Source organism: Bradysia coprophila, unplaced genomic scaffold, assembly GCF_014529535.1.
Source record: "Bradysia coprophila strain Holo2 unplaced genomic scaffold, BU_Bcop_v1 contig_70, whole genome shotgun sequence".
NCBI lineage: Eukaryota > Metazoa > Arthropoda > Insecta > Diptera > Sciaridae > Bradysia > Bradysia coprophila.
The window spans coordinates 2,793,190-2,806,760 of record NW_023503941.1 but is presented as its reverse complement, the minus strand read 5'-3'; the positions used below and the strand labels follow the sequence as shown (position 1 = coordinate 2,806,760).

The 13,571-nt window shown below is 37.9% G+C and overlaps 2 protein-coding genes across 2 annotated transcripts; one reads left to right on the top strand and one right to left on the bottom strand.

The window, feature by feature from the left end:
* Positions 1–3,945: 3,945 nt before the first annotated feature.
* Positions 3,946–7,446, top strand: LOC119083675 (cytochrome P450 6A1-like). Its single transcript, XM_037193458.1, has 3 exons — positions 3,946–4,916; positions 6,476–6,663; positions 7,010–7,446. The coding sequence occupies exons 1-3, from the start codon at positions 4,036–4,038 to the stop codon at positions 7,429–7,431; spliced, it is 1,491 nt and encodes a 496-aa protein (XP_037049353.1). The 5' UTR covers positions 3,946–4,035; the 3' UTR covers positions 7,432–7,446.
* Positions 7,447–8,489: 1,043 nt separating this feature from the next.
* Positions 8,490–9,733, bottom strand: LOC119083701. Its single transcript, XM_037193489.1, has 3 exons — positions 9,471–9,733; positions 8,983–9,363; positions 8,490–8,910 (listed from the first exon to the last, which is right to left on the bottom strand). Exons 1-3 carry the CDS (start codon positions 9,682–9,684, stop codon positions 8,540–8,542), a joined length of 966 nt encoding a protein of 321 aa, XP_037049384.1. The 5' UTR covers positions 9,685–9,733; the 3' UTR covers positions 8,490–8,539.
* Positions 9,734–13,571: the final 3,838 nt, after the last annotated feature.

Below are 13,571 nucleotides of genomic sequence, written 5' to 3'. Positions count from 1 at the left end.
AAGACTAAAGTAGGTAAACACATTCTGATGAGGGGAAATACTTAATTTGGCCTTACTTTACCGAAATGTGGTCTCATACTTTTTAGAGTTCTATTCAATTAATTTTGCTATTTAAATCACCTCTGCAAGAGTACAGAATTTAAACTTTAGGTACACACTTCTATGCATTTAATTAAAAAAATCTCAAACTAGTAACTCTAATACGTTGTTGCACACATTTTTCAATGAAATTTGGTTCGACATTCTTAAAATTTGAGCATTTACCGTCACTATTAAATTTAAAAACTGTTTATTGTGTTAAAATCAGCCATTTTTCAATTTCGACACCGCATCCTTGTTCACTTCGAAAAATTTCGTGAATGCTTGATGACATATTAAAACTTCGAAACGTGAAAACTAACCGTACTTTTAAAAAGAAAAACGGAAAAATAAAGATTTGAAAATGACAACAAAGAAATACATAAAATCTCATGATTCAAACGTACGACGGATGAATGTGCGGTGATATTAATTTATGCTTCCGAGTTTTCGCTTAAACAACCTTAAAAATTGTTAAAATTTCCAGAAATCCTAATAAAGACAATAAAGACATATGAGCACAGACACAGAAAATTCCTCGTTTACAATTTCCGGTCGGCATATAGTTGATCTGAACCATATATAGAGCATAGTTACTCTTCCCTTTCCCATGGATCGCGTGAAGCGAGAGTGGAGATAAAATGCTGTTTCGACCTCCGGATACAGTCGCGGTCAGAGGTTAGCGTGGTCTAACCATCTTCAGTCCATAATTATCCAAAAATGCTAAATTGTTATTTAGCCTGGATATATTAATCAATCCATGAAGGCCATGTTACCAATTTTATTTTAGTCAGTTTGCCCGTATAAAAAGTGAGGCTCGAAATACCAATTCATTTTCGTAATAATCTAACTGGCATTGTTATATAGATTGAACGCATTGTAATTAATCTAATAATTTTTTAAATTCCTTTCAATGGCTAATTATTCGAAACTATCCGCGCAAAGTTTTAAACTTCGAAATACATAGATGGAACTGGGAGCCACAAAACAAATGTTCGATTTTTTGTTGTCATTAAGGATAACCCATAATATTATTAAGAGTAATCACAAGCGTTTCATTCGAATGAAACCAGATGGCGACATAGTATTTGTTTTGTATCAAAACTGAAGACTCGGAACCTCTTAACCAATAAAGGACTAATATTTCACATTCGGAATTTTTGGTAGGCACGCGATCGCGAGCTGAAATGAAACTAATCTAGGTCCTCTTTTGTTAAAGACATTTTGTGTGGAATCATTTGGAATCCACAATGAGTCCCAAATCAAAATACCTGACGATATTCACTTTTGTTCTCCTGTATTGCTACAATCGAATCAAATCTCATAGAAGTACGCAAGTCAGAAGTCAGTTACAGAGATATTTGTTTCATATAGATTAGGCGAAACCGCTTCCATTCAAAAAAGGAATCAAACATTCAACAAAGGCTTTAGCTGTTTAAGCTGATCTCACTCGTACTGCAACTAAAACACGCGCACGATTTACCATTTCACATGTAGTACATTCATGACTTTATTGTACTGCCCTCTACCAGTCGACAGGTGCGTACCCAATTTTGTAAGCCAACGAAAAAAATTGCTGCAAAATTCTTCCAAACTGTGTTAAAACCAAAACTTTCGCAAGCCATCTTCCGCCGCCGATTTTTCACACGGCTGAGGCGGCTGAAAAGGGTATCGGCGGCGATTCCGGCTGATGTGCTTTTTCGGCGGCGGCCTCGGCGTGGCTGAACGGCGCAGTGCTCTAATCGTTGCACATATAAATGAATCCAGTACTATTGGGCTGCAAGCCTACAGAAGTCTTGAAAAAAAAAAGTTGGTGCCAAAATGTAGATTTTTTCCTTCTGTCTGAGGGCCCAACTGCCAGAACAGCGTCTGGAACGGTTCTACGTGAGTAATTTTGTATCGTCTACTATTCCCTTACCGTATACGCTTCACTTTGACTCGAATATAGGTCGTTACGACATATCCAGTGTTAGTAATTCTTGTGAAAAATTATTAAATGTTTCTCGGAGGATTTTAGTCAAATAAAGTGTTAGCGTATAGCAAATGACCTCAGGATTCCGGAACAGTAATTAGTTTTTCAATTGAACCAATATTTGCTACGCGACAGGAGTTTGGAAAAACGATACGATCAAGTGGGAGCAAACGGTTTTCCAAACTCCCATCCCGTAGCAAATATTGGTCCAATTGAAAAACTAATTACTGTTCCGTAGTCCTGAGGTCATTTGCTATACGCTAACACTTTATTTGACTAAAATCCTAGGAGATAATTTTAATGATTTTTCACAAGAATTACTAACACTGGATATGTTGTAACGACCTATATTCGAGTCAAAGTGAAGCGTATACGGTAAGGGAATAGTAGACGATACAAAATTACTCACGTAGAACCGTTCCAGATGCTCTTCTGGCAGTTGGGCCCTCAGACAGAAGGAAAAAATCTACATTTTGGCACCAACTTTTTTTACAAGACTTCTGTAGGCTTGCAGCCCAAAAGTACTGGGTTCATTTATATGTGCAACGATAGTGGGTGAGGCCAGCTACAACACCCCATACTCAGTTCCGTGGTACATCGAAGCTGCAGAGAAGGCGGACTCTCCGAACATTCACTATATTTCTAGTCATAACTCTAGTGGATCAACTAGCACCAACCGTAGCGTATACTCTACCTGTAGGTCTTTTCAAGGCCGACAATCGTACAATATTACAACCATTTAAAATAATTTTTTCTTGAGTTATTGCCGAAAAACTGTTTTCGGTACCCTCTGGCATGTCTTCACTTTTGAGCGCTTTTCACAGAAAACAAATTTTTTTAAGAAAAAGTGAAAGACACGTCTTTTTTAGAATTGAAAGACGAATCCAACGAGCTATCACTCATTAAAATCGGAGACCGCTTGTTTCCCAATCACCTGAAGATTTGGCGATATCACTCTTAATACTTAAAATGATCCCCACAATTTCCAACCTTGCTTCGCTCGTTTGATAACATCACATCTAGTGACGAAAACAACCCCATTTCGCAACTAGTTGCATAAATTACTATGGCATTTATATGATGACTTTGGTTTTTTTCCAACTTTTGAAAATTCCATTCATATTTTTGGGCCATTATTAGCCTATAACCACGATTTCAAAAAAATCAATAGAAACGTTTAGTAGTTGCTGGATCCACTTTCCCATAGGAACTAACTAACGTAGGCAATTTCAGTTATCTGATAAAACGAAATTTTGCTTATTTTCATACAAAAACCAAAATTTTGAAATTCAATATCTCAGTCTCGATCTCAGTCAAATCTTAGCCTACTTTAACGTGTGATATGGATGCCTAGATCTAAGTTTAGTGGCCGTTGAAGTTAAGGGGCGAAGTCAAAAAGTTGCTGTTATAATGCTCCGCCGTCCCAAAAAAAAATTAAACTTGTTAGGTAGTGGACTTGCGTCACGCCCGCTTACTAACTAGCGGGCATGACGACTTGTTTTCGTTGTGAGTTAAAACATACAAACAATCCTAAGCGGTAGCTCTTATCATTTAACACTTGTCAATCCACTGTTCGTGCTAGAAGCGCAGCCCTACGAAACTACAAAAACGCCATATTCAACTATCGAAAAATTGCTGACAACAGAAAACACGCCCTATTGTGGAGATAAATACGACACAGCACTGCTTCTAGCATGAACACTGAATTAACAAGTGAATTCGGAGCTTTAGTGATAAGAGTTACCGCTTAGGATTTGTTTGTATTTTATGCTTTGTATTGCAACAACATTCTCTCGCGATATCTCTCTGTGAACGTGAACTAACTAATTGTTATCGTCAGACGTTCCATGTCTTATCTCAATTGAGATAACGAATCCAAAAGAAATTCAGTCAGCAGAATCTATACAACCCGATATGTAGTCAATATACACGCTCAGTGCAAAGTGTACAATTGAAGGACAGAACCCAAATTTTGGACTACGAAAATGGAGTGGCTGACGACCGTTGTGTTATTCGTCATATTTGTTACGACGTTTACGTTCGCGTACCTTAAAACTTCGTTTTCCTATTGGAAACTGAGAGACGTTCCACACAATCCACCAATTATCCCGTATGGTAATATAAAAGGTGTCGGTAAAACGCTGCATCTGTTCGAACTGACCCAAAAATATTACCAGCAATTCAAAGGAGTTGCACCATTCTGTGGATTGTACCTATTAACAAGGCCTGTGGCTCTGATTTTGGACATCGAATTGGTGAAAAATATTCTCATCAAAGATTTTGGCAATTTCAGTAGTAGAGGAGGCTATTACAATGAAAAGGATGATCCGGTGACAGGGAATTTGTTCAACTATGAAGCAGAAAAGTGGCGACCATTAAGGGCCAAGCTATCACCGACTTTCTCGTCCGGTAAAATGAAATTTATGTTTCCGACAGTGGTCGAAATCGGCAAACGATTAGAAGAGAAAATTCGCAGCTTGACGGATGAGTTTGACGAACTCGAGCTGAAAGAGATTTTGGGTCGGTACTCAACGGACATAATTGGTAATTGTGCGTTCGGAGTGGAGTGCAACACTTTGAACGACAAGGACAGTGAATTTCGTGAAATCAGTCGGCAAGTGTTCCTGAAACCGAGGAATCAGCAATACGTAACCATGTTTGCTAATCAATCGCATCGTTTGGGTCGACTGTTGCGAGTGAAAATGGTTCGAGAAGAGGTGTCGGCATTTTTCTTTAAACTAATACGGGAAACCATTGACCTGCGTGAACGGAATCAAATCGAACGAAAAGACTTTATGGATCTGTTGATCAAAATTAAGAACAGCGACGATGGGCTGACCATCAATGAAATCGTCGGTCAAGCTTAGTAAGTGGTAATTTGTTGATTGTTTTAAAAGTGCAGGCACCCGATGACTTGAGCTCAAAAAATGAAAGATGATTTACAGTTTGCAGCTAGCGGGTGCCTTACACATTATTGATACTAATATTAAAGTTATACTCCGGTCGAATCCATGTCCACCATAATTTCGCTTATCTCGTGGGTTGTATCATGAACCGAAGCGATAGCGGAGGTTCGTGACGCTAGTCGACTCCCTAAGAAAAGAAAACAACCAACGGGAGACTAAGGATCATGAACCGAAGCGATAGCGGAAGTTCGTGACGCTAGTCGACTCAATAAGAAAAGAAAACAACCAACGGGAGACTAAGGATCATGAACCGAAGCGATAGCGGAGGTTCGTGACGCTAGTCGAGTCCCTAAGAAAAGAAAACAACCAACGGGAGACTAAGGAAAATATATATAGGCGAACATTTTATCTTTTCCATACTGAACCAAATCAAAAAAAAATTATGTTCAAACGAAAGTGCTCGTCAATACGAGTTCAACGAGCTAAAGATCATTAAAAACAGTGGTCTACATCCGGAGAAAACACCACTTGAAAACCACTTGAAATGAAGCATCTTCACACATTTTCAGCATATTCTCCATATTCGAGTTAATAGAAATGTTTCATGTGGGCTTGAGATACGTATCGAACCACTACATCTGTTTGCGAAAACTGCGCTCGCACTTTTGCTAAAACTTATATTAATTCAATCTTAACACTTTTTCATCGGCAAATCAATAAATTTTATTGAAGTTTTTTACTTAATTTCTGTAAATTTAATTAAAACATTTTCATGCACATTTCCAAAAACGCACTTATATGAAAGCCATTATTTCATTCATTTAACAAGAAAATTTTAACAAGAAAATATGTCAACGAGAAGTTTACAAAAAAAATGCGTCACAAAGTGGCAGATGATTATTGTCGTATGAGGGGTTTCCTCAGCATCTGCCACTTGTGACGCATTTTAAACTTCTCGTTGACATATTTTCTTGTTAAAATTTTCTTGGTAAAAATTGATTACGTTGAGGCGCAGAATGCGTCACCAAAACCGATATCAAATGTTTTGGAAGTTTAATTTTTACTACACTAGCGTCACCTTTTCCTCTTTGAGGTTTTTGTGGGATAATGTATTGCATCACATTACCGACCTTGTGTTTTTTTCCATGCATTTTGCCCGGTCTAATGAACTTTGTACAAAGAAATGATAACAGATGTCGCTGCGTTAAACCTACGGGACAGAAGCAACACCATCTGTTATCATTTCACTGACTGTTTACTGTGAAGTACAGTTTTTTCTAAATCAAACGGGAGGGAAGGGATGAATTGTGTATATATTTGACGGTCTTGCACTGCGACTGTATACTTCTACTTTCCATACATACCGACCACAGATGCAATTAAATATTCCATGCACATACTAGCTGTGAGGACAACAAACCATTAAACGTATGGATTGATGATGTCCCAGAATCTAGTCCACGAAGCACTCTCTTAACTCTGATGGACAATCCGGTTTACTAAATTTCTGTACTTTTAGCCTGTTTTTTGCAGCTGGTTTCGAAACCAGTTCATCGGCAATACTGCATACGCTTTATGAGTTGGCGTTGAATCCTACCATTCAGAGTAAATTAAGAAATGAAATCGAAGAGTCGTGTCAACGGAACAATAACGAATTTACGTACGAAACAATGATGGACATGCCGTATCTGAATCAGGTGATAAATGGTAAATCGATTTTGTCTGTTATCGGGTGGTAATAGTAGATTACGTCCTTGTTTGGAACTATTTATTTTACTAAGTGTGGTGTTTGCAGTTCGAGGCGGAGGCGTGGGGTGCAACCACACACGACAAAATACAAAGTTCCGAACAAGGACGTAAGTTATTTTACTCAGTAAGCCCCTGGGAAATGAGTTTTACCGCTCATGTCAATGTAGTAATGACTCATTTCCCGGGGACTTAGTGAACTTTGGTTATGCGCAAAGACGGAATGGAAACATTTAAAACCGTGCTACGTGCTAGCATAACCTACTGCGGATATTGATTTTGATCTGAGCAATGATCGATGTTTCAGAAACGCTTCGCAAGTATCCGTCAGTGCCAAACTTAACAAGACGAGCTGAAAGGGACTACCAGGTACCTGGAACTACGAAAACCATTTCAAAAGGAACGATTGTTATAATACCGGTCGCAGCCATTCATCACGATCCCGAATTTTACCCGAAACCGGAAATATACGATCCAGATCGATTTTCACCGGAAGAAGTGGTGAAACGTGATAACGTCAAGTTTTTGGCATTCGGGGAAGGACAACGGAACTGTGTCGGTCTTCGCTTCGGTTTGATGCAAACACGAATTGGGCTTGTCGCTCTACTAAGAAATTTTGAATTTTTACCAGGCGCCAATATGCCGGAGAAATTAACCTTCCTACCGAGACCGTTTGTCTTGACAGCTGTTGAAACAATCAAATTCACAGTAAAATCAATTAAAAAATAATTAAAATTTTGTTGACAAACATCCACGCTTGACGGCACTACGTTTCTTTTGTGACCTGTTACCATTAACACAAACTAAAGCTCAGGCATGAGCGCCGACGGAGAAACCTCGGCGGCGGCTAGCCGAAAAAAATTTCTCGGTGGCGGCGAAAAAGTCGGCTTGAGCCGGCTTAAAACGGCTCGGCTGGAGGTTCCTTTTAACTTTTTTTTTAAATAAAAACGTTTAGATAAATTCATGGAAAATGAACTAGTAAGCATGAAAATGAAATTGTACGGAAAGCGAAAATGTAGGTAGATTAGGTTGTTCAAAGTGCAAGTGGAACTGGTCTTGTTACAAGCAAGTCTCTAAGTCTAAGGTTCACTAACGCGTCAAGTTTTATTGCCTCAAAACTTGAACTAAATGGAAAATCATGCTCCGGTACACTCATTTAACTCATTAAGAAAATGGTTTTCGAGAAGAAATCGAAAGCTCACAAAAATCAAGTAAAAATTGAAAAGAAAAAAAAATCGAGAAAATTCGCAAAGATCGATAAAGTTTTCTCAAATTTGTGAATTAACTGATTGTGCGCCTTCGGCTCGTTCCGCAAAGGTCATACTTGCCAAAACAACAAACTTAGAAGCGAGGACGTAATATACCATTCTGGAAAATTCATGAAAATTCAAGAAAATTTTCAAAATTTTCTAAATTTTGTAAAAAAAATTCAAAAAGTACTTGAGCTGCTTAGGATCAACAGGAATCTCGGTTTTCAAAATTTTTTCACCCATTCACCTTTCGAAATCTTTATTTCATTTTCCAGCCGTTTCAAGCCGGCTTGAGCCGTGTTTTTGGCACCGGCTCGGCTGCGGCGCGGCTTGCTCAAAAATGGCCGGCGGCGGCTTGATCAACGGCTTATTTTCGGCGGCGCTCATGTCTGCTAAAGCCTCCAAATGTGACACTTATCAATTCAGTGTTCATGCTAGAAGCAGTGGTGTGTTGGGACAGAAGAGTACAAAGAGTTGAAAATCTCAGACGGGATTTATGGATATCCTTCCCAGGTGACAATCGAAAAGCATAAATCGTGAAAGTGTAGGGCTCAGCTTTATTCAAACGTTTTTCTTTGTCATACACATCACACCGACACCAAACACAGATAGTTATCATTCCATGTATTCGGATCGGCTAGTTCCAAAATTTGATAGCAACACATGTGTTTGATGGGACCAGCGTATGACCAGACGAATTCGAATGTGGACGTCTCTGGAACGCAGATGTAATTGTCACCCCATGTATGCGGATCAGAAGGTTCGGTCGTTTGAGTGCATTTCATGCCGGTAATTGGACCAGCAAATGACCAACGTACGCCATAGTCTTTGTTGAAACAAAGATAATTATCCCCCCAAGTATGTGGATCCGATGGTTCCACGATTTGGACGCAATGTTTGGATGTAATGGGACCGGCTGACGACCATTGCAATCCGATGTTGAAAGGTGTGCAAATGTCTGTCAATGAAAGGGAGCGAAATATGAAACGCACGGTCCTTGCTCTCCAAATTGAGAAAATCCTTCACTTACCGCATAGGGGCACGGAATTTTTCAGGCAAATGTAATTGTCGGACCATGTATGTGGATCGGACGGCTCGAGCATTTGAACGCAACAAGCATGCGCGATGGGTCCAGTGTATGACCAAGCAAATTCAAAAGTGGATGTCGGCGGTACGCAAATGTAATTGTCGTTCCACGTATGTGGGTCAGACGGTTCCACCACTTGGGTACATTTCATGCCGTAAATGGGCCCAGCATACGACCATTTTATTCCATAGTTATGTTTGAAGCAAAGATTGTTGTCCTCCCAAGTATGTGGATCTGAAGGTTCCGCTGTGTGGATGCAATGTAACCCATATATTTGACCGACGTATGACCATGTCATTCCGACGTCGAATTGTGCGCAAGGATCTACATACGTTTTGTGTTAAAAGAAAATGGGAAAATAACAACAGATGGCGTTGCGTCAACCTTCCAGCATTTCTGTGAGTTAGGTTCACTACTCTCAGCGACCTTACCTTTTTTGACTATCCCCAAATCAATAGTATCAACAACGTCATCACTAGCGGACAGTCGAACTTCTGACTTTGATGCTAGCAATTGGTCACAGTATTTCTGTCTAGCATAGTTCGTCGACAAATCGTTGGGTTGCTTGAACACTACAGCTAAGGAATCAGCCGCTGATGTACTACAAACAACACTCAAATTAAGCAGAACTTGCAAGACACTCATTGTCGATGTGAATTCTTGATTGAATATGCCCGTTCCACAGTTTCCCGCCCCACTTTTATACAATATATTTGTTGGTTTAAAACAAAATGTTTAAACCAACGGAACGCAGGTTTTCTGTGGGCAAATTTTTGTAAAATCAAATATTTGCTTGTGGCTCGTATGCGAACGTATGGCTTGCCACAAAAAGCGTGTAGTGGTTTGTTCACCTTGAATGTGCAATGCAAGAAAATTTTAATTTTATTCGTCGTTGCGTGTGACAATTGTGGCATGTGTATACAGTAGTACAGTACGAACTAGAACACATCGTATTTAAGTCTGAATTCACAGTCATCCGGTTTCATTCCGTTTTGACGCCGTGTACATGAAGTTCACCCCTTGGCTCCAATGGCCCCCAAACTAGGATATCTGTAATCTAGGAATCCATACTAGTTCAATGAGCTATTACACGTTACTGCAGCTTCAAAATTGAACTTCGTAATATTTAAAATAAGCAAAATCTCGAATTTTCAGATAGTTGAAATCGCCTACGTTAGTTAGTTAGATACGTATAGGTGCTGGTGCTGGTGCAGGCAGACCTTCCCCATGCTGATTGTACCTTTAAAGTATAGTTTCCACTAAAAAATAGCACTCCTTTTAGCCTCCGTTTACATGACAGTTGTAAAATAGAACAAAAGAACTGTCACGCAAACGGAGTGGAAATTGAATTTATTTAAAAGGAAAACTTAGGACTGGTGCTGAAAAAATCGTCATTTCCTGTCTTGGTACGAAAAATACTATTCTTATCTCCTTTTTTCTTTGAACTGTATTTTAGTCACCTAATTTTTGTTTCAAATGAGTTTATTTCAGATCTTCAGTCGTTTTGTGGATTTACATTGGTTGCTAGGAATCTCGCGCCGCGTCATTCACAATAATTGACAAAATGACACATTTTGTATAAGGAAAATGTCACTTTGTGGGCTATTGTGATTGACGCGGCGCGAAATAAGTTGGACACATAAGCAATCTTATATGTATCGGACGAACTTTGTTGATGGAATCAGAGCCTAATATTTGGGAATTAATTCTCTAAATTCCCTAAAATTCCCAAAAATTCCCAAAAAAAACAACAAATATTTCAGAACATATTGAATATAATATATTCAGTAAATTGAGCTTAAGCGGCATATGGCCAAAACTGGAGGTGATGGTGATAGGGGAACAAGTGGTCTCCGATTTTAAGGAGTGATAGATTCGTCTTCAATTCTAGATTCGTCTTTCATTTTTTTCGAATTTTTTTTTAAATTTTCGGTTAAAGTGTTCAAAGGTGAAAGCATGTCAGAGGGTACCGAAGACCTTTTTGCGGCTATAACTCAAAAATAATTATTTTAAGAGCAGTCTACACTCCGACCTTCTATGAAAAACATTTTCGATGATAACTTCTTATTAGAATATTTTTGGAAAAAAGTGGTTTCATCGTTTGGTGCCACAACATATAAAGTTTCGATAGCCACCAGAATAAACCGCGAGCCTTTTTTAATAAAAGTTTATTTTTGTAATAAAAACTTTTTCTATTTTTTTATAGAATTTAATTAGAAAAATCACTGCCATGATGAACTCACGTACGGAAACTCTAAAGAATCGAAATGTGATATTAGGTATCTGTCAGCTGATAGGAATATTTTGTTTGTTAGTGTTGGTTTTTTGGTTAACTCGGTGATCACAATTAAAACGAACTGTCAACAAATAAAACATCCCAATTTGTTAAGTCACGAAATTGTTTTTTTTTTTCAAGCGCGAGATTTTTTTAAAAATAGGGGCGGCTTTTTAAACTAAAATTAAGAATTTCAAATTCCACTTTTCCAATATCAATATACATTTTCAGTGTGTTTTTGATGCGTTCATTGAAATAAAAATAATATGGACTAACTGTGGATTTACATAGCAACGTAAAAGTGACAGATGCAAAAATTTTCTCATACGGCAACTCGAAATTTCATTCATAATTTTAATTTTATGAATGAAATTTCGGGTTGCAGTATTTAAAAAACATTGCATCTGTCACTTTTACGTTGCTATGTAAATCCACGGTAACGCTCGCGGTTTATTGTCAAGATTGATGCAGTCTACGTCGAGAAAACTCAAAAGTCCAAAAAATATCATAAAAACACAAATTTTAGGAGTTTTGAGTTTTTTCGCATCAATCTGGACAATTCCAGTGGCTATCGAAACCTTATATGTTCTCTGGCACCAAACGATGAGGCCACTTTTTTCAAAAATAATTCTAATAAAAAGTTATCATCAAAAATGTATTTCATAGGGGGTCGGAGTGTAGATTGCTCTTAAATTATTGTGGTGTTGTAGTAATGTCGGCTTTGGAGAGACCTACAAGTAGAGTATACGCCCTGGCTGGTGCGAGTACATCGACAAGAATTATATCCTTCAGAGCATAATATTTGGGAACCAATTTTCAAAAGTTCACTAAAATTCCCAAAAAAATCCCATTTTTTTTCTTTCATAGTTTTTAAAGGTTTTTGAACTTTTCCTGATCTTTTACGATCATTTAATTATAAAAATCCAAAGAAAAGAAATTTTTTGGGAATTTTAGGGAATTTTTGGGAATTAATTCCCAAAATTCCCAAAAATTCCCTAAATTCCCAAAAATTCTCAAAAACGATTCCCAAATATTAGGCTCTGTGATGGATTGAACGTTTTAGCGGTTGAACAGGCGAATTTTTGACTTTATGAGATCCTTGAACTGTTTATGGTGCATTTGTTAGGTTTTTTATCTGTAAACATTTCCAATGCATACGCATAAGCTCGAGTTCGAAGTATATAAACGTGCGCGTGAATGTTATGCAAATCGACCAAAAGCTTGTTATTTAGATCTATACTCTTTTTCAACTCACAATACGGTAAAAATCTTCATAATCGATCATTTCAATTTACCCTGCCTTTATATTCTCTCTTGAAAGAGAATGAGCTATCACACGCCTACCAAAGTGCTCGGGAACCGGAGATATTGCGTTTTCCAACTCGTCATTTTCAGTAAAAATACATGAAAAATGACATTCTCCAAACAATCAAAATCTTTCAACTTACTCTGTATGTAGTCTACCTCTACGATGTTTCTATCCATCCATCTATCTGTGTATCTATCGATGGTCGATCTCGGAAAATCCGCAGCCAATCGCCAATCTCTAGTCAGGCCATTAGAACTTAAGTTTCATTCATCATTATCTCAGGAAAAATCAGATTTTTGTGGAATTAATTAATTTTTGGAACAATTTCTCTCATATAAAAATGTACAGCCATTTTGTGTTGATAGTGTTGTTATGATTGTTGTGAAGTTGGTTACAATTTGGTCGAAATTTAAAAATTCAAAGTTTTTGAATATTATGGTTTATTATGGTGGGCAATTAGAAAATTTGGTCACTTTCAGGGTATGTTGGGCAGCTGGAAATATTTGGTCACTTTCGGGGTATGTTGGGCAGCTGGAAAAATTTAGTCACTTTCGATGTAGCTGATTTTCATTAAATTTTCGATTTTCGTCAAATTCGTCAAATTTTCGATTTTCGCTCGGATTTTCGCAAATTTTCGAATTTCGTCAAATTTTCAATTTTAGTCAAATTTTCGATTTTTGTCAAATTTTTGAATTAGAACTGTAAACTGTTATAAAAGGCACTGTTGAATACACTTCTAAAACGACTGATATCCCAACAAAAATCTCTTCGAGCTTTAATATTTCTTTGTTGCACTTGGAACAGACCTATCGGTCACAGAGAGCGAACAAGTTTTCAAAAAATTATCGCAAAAACAATTTCTGTTACGAGCGCCATCTACGTTCATGTGACAAACTACCCAAACTACTGACAATAACAACAAAAATATTTATTGTGACACATTGACAG

Coding starts and splice junctions, on each gene's coding strand:
- LOC119083701 (XM_037193489.1), bottom strand. CDS start 9,684: ATGAGTGTCTTGCAAGTTCTGCTTAATTTGAGTGTTGTTTGTAGTACA. Junction 9,364..9,470: donor TTTGGGGATAGTCAAAAAAG/GTAAGGTCGCTG, acceptor AAACGTATGTAG/ATCCTTGCGCACAATTCGAC. Junction 8,911..8,982: donor AAATTCCGTGCCCCTATGCG/GTAAGTGAAGGA, acceptor TTTCATTGACAG/ACATTTGCACACCTTTCAAC.
- LOC119083675 (XM_037193458.1), top strand. CDS start 4,036: ATGGAGTGGCTGACGACCGTTGTGTTATTCGTCATATTTGTTACGACG. Junction 4,917..6,475: donor GAAATCGTCGGTCAAGCTTA/GTAAGTGGTAAT, acceptor CTGTACTTTTAG/CCTGTTTTTTGCAGCTGGTT. Junction 6,664..7,009: donor TCTGAATCAGGTGATAAATG/GTAAATCGATTT, acceptor TCGATGTTTCAG/AAACGCTTCGCAAGTATCCG.